Source organism: Macaca thibetana, chromosome 4 (genome assembly GCF_024542745.1).
Source record: "Macaca thibetana thibetana isolate TM-01 chromosome 4, ASM2454274v1, whole genome shotgun sequence".
Lineage (NCBI taxonomy): Eukaryota > Metazoa > Chordata > Mammalia > Primates > Cercopithecidae > Macaca > Macaca thibetana.
In genome coordinates, this window is record NC_065581.1 from 131,255,052 (window position 1) to 131,268,280 (window position 13,229).

General features: G+C 41.8%; 1 protein-coding gene across 3 annotated transcripts in view; it reads left to right on the forward strand.

Moving 5' to 3' along the window:
• The first annotated feature begins 1,281 nt into the window (after positions 1-1,281).
• The window catches only part of SLC2A12 (solute carrier family 2 member 12), a 65,367-nt gene continuing 53,419 nt past the window's right edge, over positions 1,282-13,229 (forward strand). For all 3 annotated transcript variants that reach the window (XR_007725057.1, XR_007725058.1, XM_050787988.1), the window contains exon 1: positions 1,282-1,557. Coding sequence is in view for 1 of the 3 variants with exons in the window: in XM_050787988.1 (XP_050643945.1) it covers positions 1,443-1,557 (115 nt within the window). In the remaining 2 variants the exon portion in view is untranslated. The remainder of the gene's footprint in view (positions 1,558-13,229) is intronic.

A 13,229-nucleotide genomic window follows, 5' to 3' on the forward strand; every position in this document is an offset into this window, starting at 1 on the left:
GAGAGCTTTGCGGTGATTCAGCTAAAATGTTGAAAGGAAGTAACAAAAATTTAGCTTCTGCTTATACAAGCACAAATTTGTTTTCCTGTCCAGAGAAATGCCTAGGACTAAAAGCCATATTTCATGGCATCTTCTTAAAGTCAGGTAGGTCTGAATGTGTAGGAAGCCAAGAAAATCAGAAAAGGACAACGCTGGGAAGTTAGAATATAGGAGAGTTACAGTTTTAGACTTCCTGGATTCATAATCTCAGCTCTACCACTGATTAGCTGTGAGACTGTAGGCAGGTTACCCAACCTCTATTTCTTCTTCTATAATGTTGGTACCTGCTCAAAGTTATCATTTGAGTTATTGCGCTTAGCACAATTTCCAGCACATAAGTGCTCCATACATGTTAGTTTTTATTCCAAATGATTTTTAAGATGATCTCAATTTCCTCTATGAGGTGTTTTTTTTTTTAAATAAACATGATTTGTTGAATGAATAACTGAAAGTAAAATGTCATAACCTTGTAAGATTTTTTAAATAAATATGTTCACAAATCAGAAAAAGATCCTCTCATGCCCTGATTTTGTTTGAGATTACATGACCACCCCACCCACACAATGGGTCACTTAGTCTGGCCTCTCTGAGTGGGGAGTATCCTCCTCCTACCTAGGCAAACATGAAATCTAATAGAAGATTCAGTGTTAATTTGTCTCTTAAAGACAATTCTGCGTTAAAAAATGGATTACTTTGCTATAACTTCAGCATATAAAAAGTCTAAAGAATCTGCGCATTCTGAGTTTGTGTATTCTTGATCTCAGGCTGTGATTTATCTGACAGGCCTTGGAGAGAAAGATACAGGCATTTGCCTAGATGAAAATCAGGTTGAAACAATAAAGGTATTTTATGCTTTGTGTAAGCTGGTAAATACCATGACTTTTGGGATAACAGTCTCGCTGAAAAATTGACACACTTTTCCTTCTGGTATGTCTTTGCATAAATTGTTCCTCTTTCTGCAAGATTAACTGATACTATCTGCGAGTATTCTATCTCCACTCTCAGCTTGCATTTAAATCTGCATGTTTCTTTTCTCTGCCTCTTTTCAAAGGTGCTAGAGTACAAGAGCTACCCTTAGCTAATGGCCAAATACTCCGTCTGAGCTCCCTTTCTTTTAACCCCTTGCTTCCAACTCTGCATCTAAAGGCAAAAACAATCCTCTGACTCACGGCCCTCCCCCTGCCTGTGATAGGCTGCTTGGAATAGCAACAGCCTGTGTCACCGAAAAGGGCAAAGCCTTCGGAAATAGAAACAAAGTTGGTCACAAATCACATTAGCTTTGCCCGAAGTTTTTCCCCACACTCTTCTTTAGCATGCTATTATGGGGAAAGTGACCTCTCGTGGGAGCGGGGGTGGTCGGGGCTGTTCGGTGGCGGGGGAGCGGCTGTAACTTCTACGTGACCATGGTACCTGTTGAAAACACGGAGGGCCCCAATCTGCTGAACCAGAAGGGGACAGCCGTGGAGACGGAGGGCAGCTACCGAGCCAGCGGCAGCCGGCATCCTCCCTGGGCGAGAGGTAAAGTGAGCCTGCGGTGCTCGGGTGACCGCAGAGAAGCAAGCTGTACTCATCTCCCGAGTGTACTGTCTCCTGAGTCTGCGTGTGTGTGTGTGTGTGTGTGTGTGTGTGTGTGTGTGGGCGCGCTGGATGCGTGGAGAGAAGGGGACAGGGTCTGGTGGGACGTGGGATAGCTCTGAGCTGTAATGCTGTGAAGATCGAAGTCTTGGTGGAACCTTATGTGCCAAGAAAATACAGGTTACACATTCACCACCGGTATGATGGATCCCCTTAATTGTGTTTACATAATACAATGTATGAATCTTTTTCATATTGGAACGGTCCACCGGCAAGGATAGTCTCATTTGTAAACACACACAGGCACACGCATGCCCACACTTTTTCATTTATTGTCACAAATGTACACCGTGTAACCAGTTGACATTATAACCACTGTTTTGAAAATCAGTATTTTAAACAGGCTTCATAAAATTATTAGTTATGTAATCAATGAGAACACAAACTTCCTTTTTAAATTCCCAGCACGTTTGTGATGAATTTGAGCGTTATTCAGAGCCTGAAACGCTTGCTTTGCTGGGTGCTGCCTTCTTTTGAAACTGGCCTTGCAAACTGGGTTTGTTTGCTATGTTGTCCTTCTGAAGGTGAAATTTGGAAAAGTTTTTTCATTTAAGCCATCTTTGATAAATCAGGGGCTGGTCTTCCCTTCCACATTTACAATTCCCACAAATACATTGTACACTTTTTGCTGCCTCTTCCTGTTCATTTAGTTTGTGCTGAAAGGAATTGAAAGTAATTGTAATATGAAATGACAACAAACACAGATAATCTTCTCTTTCCTACTACTTTCCTCAGCTCTGTATTCTTAACCAGATATTACATTCCCAAGCAGCATATAGAAATTTCATGCAAAATCCAATACATTAAACGATACAAAAGACATCTGTCTTTCTCTTGGGAATGGTCCTAATACTGACGTTTGCCTTGTGGGTTTGTCTGATCCTGGGGAATTGAACCTGTGACCCCTAACATCGAGGCATGAAGCGGCCCTCTTCAGGAGTGGAGAAGCCCTCCATCTTCCATGTCTTCGTCTCAGTCTTCTCTTGCTTTCACACTTCTCGTCAAGAATGAGGCTGGGCGTGGTGGCTCATGCCTGTAATCCCAGCACTTTGGGAGGCCGAGGTGGGCAGATCACCTAAGGCCAGGAGTTCCAGACAAGCCTGGCCAACAGAGTGGAAACCCTATCTCTACTAAAAATACAGAAAAATAAAAAAATTAGCTGGGCATAGTGGCACATGCCTGTAATCTCGGGAGGCTGAGGTATAAGAATCGCTTGGAAGTTACAGTGAGCTGAGATCACGACACTGCACTCCAGCCTGGGTGACAGAGTGAAACTCTGTCTAAAATAATAATAATAATAATAATAATAAAAGAATATCTGAGGTCATCTTTCAATATGGCCTGCCGTCTCTTATGCAGAGGTGCCCTTTTCCCTAAGTGTTTGCTACTCATTGGCCCACAAGTTCCCTCAGAGCAGGGAAACATATTTGGAGATAAAGGGAAAGAGTTGCAAAGTTCTTTTCTCCAAATTCCTGGAAACATGAGCTGCAGTGTAGACTGCAGAGCAAGCTGAGGTGGTGATGTTAACAAAAGGACCCACTAAATAGAGTCAGTGATAATGTCACAAAGAAGATGAAAAGAAACTGCCTAGGAAGTCCTCTTGTAGTAACCATTAAAAATGGACTGTTTATTTTGATACGGCTTTGAAGGTACAATGTGCTCTTAATAGCTTATATTGTACAAATTCATAATTATCCAGAAGAAAGATAATGTGTGTTTACATTTGCAATAGTTGGTTACATGCATAAAATTCAACTTAAAGTGCAGCTGTTTTCGTTGTTGTAAAGAAATAATAAATGAATAAGTACCATAAATTATCTTTCAAATTTAATTTTAAATTAACTTTCATTATGTAGCACAGAAAGCCTAAATGTTTCCTTAAAATGTCGGAGGAACACAGCTTCAATTTGTGCTATATATAATATGCATTTACATGAATGCAAACCTTTTATTTCCTACTTTTGTAAATTTTCTTAACTTGTCTTAAATGTCTTTTGGCACCCGAAAGCAATTATACACACATATGTATAAATGAATGCAAAGTGCAGACTTGCTGTATGGTTTTCCTAAGTTACTCAAAGTCTCCATTCATTAATACTGGGATGGTATCTTCATCTATTTTATGAAGGTGTTGAGATTTAATGAGATCATATTTGTCAAATACTCCATTTGGCTTCTTCGTATTTTCAACTTCTATAGTTGCTTTCATCTAAGAAATTCAGAATATTTAAATTATGCTCAACAATGATCATAACATGTCTGCATTTGAAGGTAGCAAGCTTTTCTACCTTCCTAGATGGAAAAATCAAAGCACAAAGAGGAATGAGTTATATAACTCAGGACAAGGTAATTAAATCATGTGAGATACTGAAAAACAAAGCAAAACCAACCCCCTAAGGTCTGCAGTTGAACTCCCTTGATGCTACTGTGCACAGTGAAAAATTTTGGCAGGTCTTTCTTGACTAACCCTCTTTAACTGAAAAGAATGCTTTGTTCCAGTGACTAGAAGCTAATGAACTTAATTCATTTTCAATAAGCTATGACTCAAAGTGGTTACATTTTTAGTAAATTTTTTCACTTTCATGGACATGTTCCAATTCATCTTAGTATAAGGCAGGATTAAGCTCAGTTTGAAATTCTTGTGCCTAGAGTTGACAACAGACATAAGTGAAGTGAGATACTAGATGGATGGACCAACTCACACAAGCGAAACCTGAGGTCAGAAGATGTGTGATTGGCCCAAGGTCACACAGAGGATGGTGCAGAACTGACCCTGGTGGCCTCTGGCCCAGGAGATTCAACACTGACTTCTGCAGCTCCCAGGTTTCCTTTATTTCATGATCCAAACAATTGGCTGTGGAGAGAGTCCTCTTAAGTTTCCCTTCACCCCCATCTGCCCAAAGGTTCAGAAACCGAGAACAATATTTACCGTATGAGTGCAGGTTGTCAGCACTGCAGAACTCTCTGGCAGTGGGACCCAGAACATGAAGAACGGGACTCATGAACCCAGCTGAAAGGACCGTCCTTCATCTCCTCTGAAGATGCCCCAGTCTGAAATTTAAGAAATACATACTTCTGCTCAGCAGGTGAGCATTCTAAGCCAGTTGTTCTGAAACACGTTTAAAGCTGTGAACTCCTTTTTCCTAAATGGAAGCTGGGCAGGTGGTGAGTATGTAAGATGTAACTGTAACTATGTTCCTGCTGAGTGCTGGTCTCCCGAGTTTAGCTTAAACTGGGCCCCCTGGAATTTCATCCGGCCAGGCTTTCTCAGGCTTCGTCAGTCAGCTCTAGGGGAAGTCAACTTGTAAAAGAGATGGAGACTTGGAAACAAACTCATCCTCAGGGAAGAGAAAGTCAGGCCAACCAGCTTGAGCAGAGGTCAGAGCTTTGGTTGTGAGAAGACAGATTCTAGTAAGAGGCCAGTTACCTTGGGCAGACCCAGGCATCTCAGAGTTTTTGATGCTGGGCCATTCCCATTTTTCCACACTTTCTATATATTAAAAAAAAAAATCAAGCATCAAAACCCGTGACAAAAATTATAGTGCTTTAAAAACATATGTATTTAACAAGTCAATATCTGACAACAATGATTGTGTCTACTGTGATACGCATTTCCAAGGAAATAACAGGTGTTTTTTTGTTGTTTTGTTTTTTCTGAGACGGAGTCTCGCTCTGTCACCCAGGCTGGAGTAAGGTGGCATGATCTTAGCTCACTGCAACCTCCGCCTCCCGGTTTCAAGTGATTCTCGTGCCTCAGCATCTCAAGTAGCTGGCTACTTTTTGTATTTTTAGTAGAGATGGGGTTACCATGCTGGCCAGACTGGTCTCCAACTCCTCACCTCAGGTGATCCTCCTACCTTGGCCTCCCAAAGTGCTGGGATTACAGGTGTGCTCCACAGTGCCTGGCTGGAAATGACAGGATTTTTAGACATGTTCATTTATGGAGGACCACTTGCTCTTCTGTGTGGTCACGAGACCAGATTTAAACATAAACATCTCCTCTTTCAGTCCAGTCAGCGTATCTCTGTGACTGTACATTTAAACTCACTTGGAAATCACATCAAAAGTCTAGATTTGAGGCTTTTCACCACTCTGAGCATTGGGCAAATGGCTCCTCTGGGATCTCCTGGGAAGGGAAAAGGCTGTCAACATGGTGGGAGATGTTTCTCTGCAAACTCTGGGTGCTATGCGTCATACTCAGCAGTGGGTCCTGCTCCTCTTTAAGGACGTGTCACCCAGAGAGGGCAGAGAGGTTGCCACAGACCCCCTCCGAGGCTCTGAAGCAGCAGCAGACACATGCTGCAGGAAGCCTGCCCTGCCAGGGCCTGGCAGACCCAGATCAAGCCATCCTGAGAGCAGCCGGCCAAGCGGTGGAGCCCACCTGAGCAGGCTGAGATGAGCTGGTGCACACCAGCATGCCTGAACCAGTTTTTACAGCCATTCTGATAGGTCGGTGCCTCTGTTCTACTTGTTAAATATTCTCAACATCACCTTTCTCTCTGTCAGATTACCAACAGTTGCTGAGGCAGCTGAGAGCCCAGGAATAGGCCTGATGGTAGCTGATAGGACCTGAATATGAGCCCACAGGGTATCTTTCTTGTGAATTCTCAAGAGGGTGTTCTTTAGTGGTCTAGGGCTTACACTAGTTGGTAGAGACAGAACTCAAAATATACTGAATCTACCTTGGAGCAGCCGAAGGGAGCTGAGATTTGCATGTGTATACAAAAGATGAATCCGCCAATTTTAAAATGCAATTTTTAATTGCTGTAGGTATGTAGGATTTTATTATTCATTCAAGAATAGTTTGTCTTTGAATCATGGTTTCATAGGGAGCATTTTCTCTGTACTATCTAGCCTTTGGGTTAAAAAAGTTCTGAGAGCTCTAAAAGGCCCTCCACCACTATGCAACAGTTGAAACAGCTATTTACTCGGTGTATGAGCAAAAACGAGTTATATAAGATTTTAAAATTGAGTAGAGTCAGAGCTCCTTCATTCAGTTTTTTTTCTCATGAACAGTTTTCCCCAGAAGGATGAGTTATTGAAAAAATTAATACAATGGAAGCCACTTAAAAGATACCAAGTTATGGTGATGAGAAAGGAAAAGTTGGAATTGGCTCCTTCCCAAGAGGCTATTTGACCAAATATCAAATGTGGATGATTTCTCATCCCTTCTTCCCTTCGAAAGTACTCAATCTCAGTTAACGTCACTGAATATGACATCCTCAAAATAATTCCCAGCTGAAACTGAGTCAAGTATATTACCATTAGAGTAAATCATAAATTCAAATGTTTTTTTCTGTATTATTTTGTTTTGTCTTTGCACATTGGCATCATTTTTCTTCCCATGTTATAGCACACTTACTTATTCTTTTGCTAAGTGACTATGCCTCAGTAATATACTAATCATTCTTTTTTAAAATTTAAGACAGAGTTTTGCTCTGTCACCCAGGCTGGAGTGCAGCCTCAGCTCACCGCAACCTCTGCCTCCGGGGTTCAAGCAGTTTTCATGCCTCAGCCACCCAAGAAGCTGAGATTACAAGCACTCACCACCACACATGGCTAATTTCTGTAAATATATTTTTTAGTAGAGACAGGGTTTCACCATGTTGCCCAGGCTGGTCTCAAACTCCTGGCTTCAAGCAATTCACCCGCCTCAGCCTCCCAAAGTGCTGGGATTATAGGCGTGAGGCACCGCTGCCCACCTAATTATTCTAAACTACTTAGTAGAAATAATAATAAGACTAAAATAATTTATTACATCATTCTAGTTTTAGGAGATTTCATTATTTTTGAACAATGATTTATTTCATACTGTTTTGCCAGAATTCCACGTAGAAAAATGCAATTCTTTGTTTGACTTTCAGGAATATATTTTTTAAGTAAAGCAAGTGTAATTTAATTTTAAACTGTTAAATTGTGATTGCCTTGGAAGTAGCTGTTTCTCAGACAACCCATGACTCAGGTCTGCCTGGCATCCCTGGGCTCTGGAGCTGTTAGCACTGTCCATTACTATTTTATACAAAATGTTTTGCTCCCACACACATCTCCACACTTCATGGAAGTCAGCGTTGGGAGTCATGCGTAATGCTAATTAAGAAGCCATGACAGCTCAGCTTCAGATGTGCAAAGTTTTTAAGAACAGGGGAAACGGAAGTTGTAATTAGGGTCAATTTGTGTGGTGAGAGCGCATCCTCACATTAATGAAATGTTTTATTTATATTGGGAAACTAAGTTGCAGAAACCTTCAGGCAAAATCACAGGAGGAATTTTTCATGCTGCAAGCCCAATTATGTAGGTACTGCCAATTTTGAAAGCAAAGGAATTCAAGAATTTATGAAAGACACAATTGTTATGCTGGAAATAAGGTATTATTTTATTTCTGTTGCTATCAGTAAAAGGCTGTTTCAAAGCTTTACCTCTGTATTATGAAGATTTTACCTTCTAGATTCAGATTAAAGGAGCTTTTGTTGAATGATTCTTGTGGGCCAAGTGGTTCTATTACTGTAATCCCTTCAGATCGTTACAACAACCCAAGGAGGCACCCCAGTTCACAGATACGGAAACTGAGGCTAAGAACAACAGCCAACATTTACCAATCACTTATTACCAGGTACCAGGGACTCTTCTGTCTCATTCATTCTTATAACTCTACGGAGGAGGTAATATTATTATCTTTATCTTGTGAATGAGGACACAGAGAGACACAAATCTTAAGGGACTTGTCAAAGTCTAGCCGGTAACTAATTAGGCCTCTGATTCCACACTGTCCTTCACCTTTAAGTCCAGGTTCCTCCTGGAAAGAAGCAAAGGGACTTGTCCTGGGTAACACAGATATTAGAGGACAGCACAGTGATCTGAACCTCACTTTCCTAAATCCAGGGCAGGTTTGTTCTCTTGACCAATATTACCAGCCAGCACTGATGTTTCTACTTTCTGATCTGTGAATTTGGGTTCCAGTTACACTCATTTCAGGACTTGTTTGCATTCTATTTTAGTTAATTCCCTAATTTTTTATGTAACTTGTATTTTTCTATAAGATTATACGTTTCTGGATAAAATATGTATTTCATGCACCTATCAGAGCTCTGAGCTGACTGACAGTGCTTGGAAAGTTCTGTGCGATTCATAATAGGCTGGAATCATGCCTTTTTCTCTGTATTTCAAGCCTACGCATGAGGGATCACATCCATGCGGCACAAGTACCACCTTCTAGTGCCATTAAATCCAGATGTAACCTAGGAAACATCTCAACACGATGCTGCCAGCAACCACGAAGGCTGATTGCAGTCGCCATCAGATGAAACTTGCCTGCCAGACAGTGCTGGCACATAGTACATGCTTAATTGTTGAAGGAGTCAATGAGTAAAGAAGCGATTGGTGAACTAAAGAGCGTTTTACTTCTGCAAATACATATTGAGTACCTACTACATGAGAAGTACAGTGCTGGATGCTTCAGGGTTAAAAAAATGTATCTAAGACATTATTCTTTTTTTTGAGACGGAGTTTTACTCTTGTTGTCCAGGCTGGAGTGCAGTGGCGCTATCTCGGCTCGCTGCAACCTTCTCCTCCTGGGTTCAAGCGATTCTCCTGCTTCAGCTCCCGAGTAGCTGGGATTACAGATGCCTGCCACCACATCCTGCTAATTTTTGTATTTTTAGTAGAGATGGGGTTTTATCATGTCGGCCAGGCTGGTCTCAAACTCGTGACCTCAAGTGATCCACCCACCTCAGCCTCCCAAAGTGTTGGGATTACAGGTGTGAGCCACCATGCCCAGCCTATTATCCTTGTCTGTAGGTTTTACCAACTTATCAAAAAGATAAAAATCAAAATAACTGCGAGATAACCATTCAGCAAATACTGAGTGGGTAGTAGGAATCAGATATGATGCCAGGCCCTGGAGTCTGGTGATAAACGAAAGGCATCCTCACAGCGTGGATGCTTATTGCCAAATAGCGGAGAGAGATGAGGGATCAGGAATCCTTTGATGGAGGAGATGGCTTGATATTATAGATAATACTATGATAGCAAAGGGGGAAGTTCAGCCAGTCCCTGAAGACTCCCGGAAGACAGGATGGCTAAGTTGAGCCGAGCATGTAAAACTGAAGCCAGTAGTTTTACAGAGCATTCTAAGGAGGGAAAATAACTTGAACATGTTTGGAGAAGAGAGAATAGCACATTCAGGGAGCTACACATATTTCGGAATTCTGGGAGCACAGAGTTCAAAGCAGGAAAAGAGAATGACAAAGGAATCTGAAGCTGGCAGCAGGCACAGCTTCCTTAGCTTAAAAAGGATGTCACAAAACCTTTGTGAACTAAGTACCATGAAAGCAGGAATTCTTAGGAAGGAGACCATATTAATTTAGAGAAATCAAGAAAATTTCTTTTTTTTTTTTGAGATAGAGTCTCACTCTGTCACTGGGCTGGAGTGCAGTGGCATGATCTCGGCTCACTGCAACGTCTGCCTCCTGGGTTCAAGCGATTCTTCTGCCTCAGCCTCCCAAGTAGCTAGGACTACAGGAACACACCACCATGCCTGGCTAATTTTTATATTTTTAGTAGAGACGGGGTTTCACCATGTTGGCCAGGATGGTCTTGATCTCTTGCCCTGGTGATCCCACCATCTCAGCCTCCCAAAGTGCTGGGATTACAGGTGTGAGCCACCACCCCCGGCCTGAGAAATCAAGAAAATTTCTAAAAGTGCTGGTAGTGGTGACGGAAGTAGGGAGTTTTAGAAATCCTCATTTACATGTCTCCAAATTCTGTAGCTTTATGGGGTCACCATTCTTTTAATATTAAAATAAAAATAACCGCAGGTCCCATGTGGCTAAATCCACATGCCTCCTTCCTCCCCACCAGCCTCCCATCCAAACACACACAGTGCACTTCAGGAGTTTCGTGGTTCTGATCACCCTCCTGCACCAACTTCCTGCTTTTTCTGGGTCCTTGCCCTCCACTCCAGCAACTGGTCTTTTCTCTTATCCCTGCTCCAATCCATTCTTAGATGACAGCAGCCGTCTTTCCTTCACATTCTTGAATCCCATTCATATATACTCTTTGTAGATTTTTACTAAGCGTTTGAAGAGGGCTGTAGTGCAATCGAATATTAGGTAGGCCCATTCTAAGCATTCTCTTGTCAAATCCACCATAAGGAGTTTCTTTTTTGGGGGGTGTGTGTGTTTGGTTTTTGTTTTGCTTTGTTTTGAGACAGAGTGTTGCTCTGTCACCCAGGCTGGGGTGCAGTGGCACAATCACAGCTCACTGCAGCCTTGACCTTTTAGGTTCAAGCGATTCTCCTGCCTCAGCCACCCAAGTAACTGGTATTACAAGTGCACGCCACCACACTCCGCTAACTTTTTGAATTTTTAATAGAGACAGGGTCTTACTATGTTGCTCAGGCTGGTCTCAGACTCCTGGGCTGAAGCAATCCTCCCACCTCAGCCTCCCAAATGTGTGTGTAATCTGTTGGGGTTACAGGTGTGAGCCACTTAACCTGGCCAGGAGTTTCTTGTAAATCAACTTGTAAAAAATCCGCAGGTTTCTTGTCATACTGAGCCCTTGGTGTCTCTCTCTCTCCCCATTCCCCACAACTTGTCAACTTGTCCTGACCTTTTCTTCTATTTTATTTTTTTTCTATTTCTGGGCTCTCTCAGCCTTTCATTCTCTCTTTCTCTTTCTCTGTCTCACTCTCTCTTTCATCAAAATCCCCCCTTTGTATTTGATAGAGCACTTCAGACTTTTCTCCCTCCCTCTCTCTCTCTCCCATAGGCCATTTGTCCATTATCAACATGATAATGGTGAGCTTAACCCTTAATGTTCAGGTGGTCATTCAGGTATTAATTTTAGTAAATTGCTCTTCCTAAAAGGACCTTCATCCACAGGCTTCACAATATAACTTATATTCTTCCCATTTCATTTCCCTAATTAAATAATTTATAAAGCACTATTGGTGATTCTCAACCATTATTGAGTGCAGGAACTCCTTTTAAAATATAAAAACAACTTCAAATCCTCCCAAAACAGTCTTCGAGTTTTATATTTATCGATTAGAAAATATAGAGTGACAGAAAGTTGCTGTGTACTCACTAGCACATTGAATTTTTTTAAAAACAACTTTCCATCCCATTTATATACTTTTGAAATTGTGAAGTACAGATAAGTCTTTTACTATTTTTTCAAGATTAAATAATGTTTAGTGGACTGGGGATCCTTTCGGAGATGTCAGTTTTCAAATGTCCATGGCTCACCAAGGCTCACACACATTGAGTATCCCCTTCCTGGAGTGTCAGGGGACTCTAGGAAAGACAGCTGCGGGTTTATTCTCCAGGTTCCCTCCCTCTTTACCATCTGTCATCGAAAATCTCCACAAAAATACAGACAGAAGTGCAAAATCACCACACCATTGAAAGCCCGAATATTTGTCAATGAATTAGGATTTAACAGTAAATAAAATGGGGAGCCTAATGTATAAGATTGGGGCGTAAAATGTTGGATTCCCATAGACTGCCACTGTGCCTCCTCATTTGACAGTGATGGAACTTTCACCAGGCAAGGAAGGGAAAGAGCTCCTCAGACCCTCAGAGCTGCTTTCTCTGAGGGTCAGAATTTCTTGCCTTAATACCTGATTGATTCTTCAATCCCATCCCCCCATCCTGTCATTATCACTTCCCTGTCTCTCTCTCTCTCTCTTATTTATTTATTATTATTATTTTTTGTTTGAGACAGCTTGCTTTGTTGCCCCAGCTGAAGGACAGAGGTACAATCATGGCCACAACCTTGAACTTCTGGCCACAAGCAATCCTCCCACCTTGCCTCCCAAAGCACTGGGATTACAGGTGTGAGCCACTGTGCCTGGTCATTTCTCTTTCTGTATCTCTTCAGGGACTCCCATTTCCATGATTTCGACAACTCTGGGCTGGATAGGCAAGACAGTGACTCATGGCATTTTGAAATATGAAACTAGTGTTAAGAAGGGATAAAGTCTGTCAGAGCCACTGGAACAATGCACTCCAGAAGTTTGTTTTGCACCCACTGTTTCTGACAAGTAAAGAACTGCAGGCTGCTTTAAATAATCCAGAAATGATCTCCCTCATTCATAATCGGGGGATGAAAAAGTGGAAGCAAAATAAATAAACAAATAAATAAATAAAAAGTTCCTTTCTCGGTTCAATGGAATCACACCAGAAAAATAACAGACAGACATCAGAAAGTTGGCTAGCAGCTGTACACATCAATTGCACCTCCAGTGCAAGAGACCTAAGAGGAGTTTCTAACTGAAACCAGGTGGCTAGAATAAGGTGTGTCACACACTGAATATACAACAGCCTTTCCAACTCCCCTCTGATTTTCTACTTTTCCTACATGGAAACTAACTAACTAAAAGATCAGATACACACTTGTCAGTCTCACAGCCAAGTTTGACCAGTCGTCCACTGGTTCTGGTCAATGAGATATTAAGTAAGTCTTCCAGGGTGCTTCTTGAAAGTTTTCTTCCTGATAAAAGGAGAGAGGCACAGGAAGATAAACCCTTGTCCCAAGCCTCCTTCTATTGTCTCCTG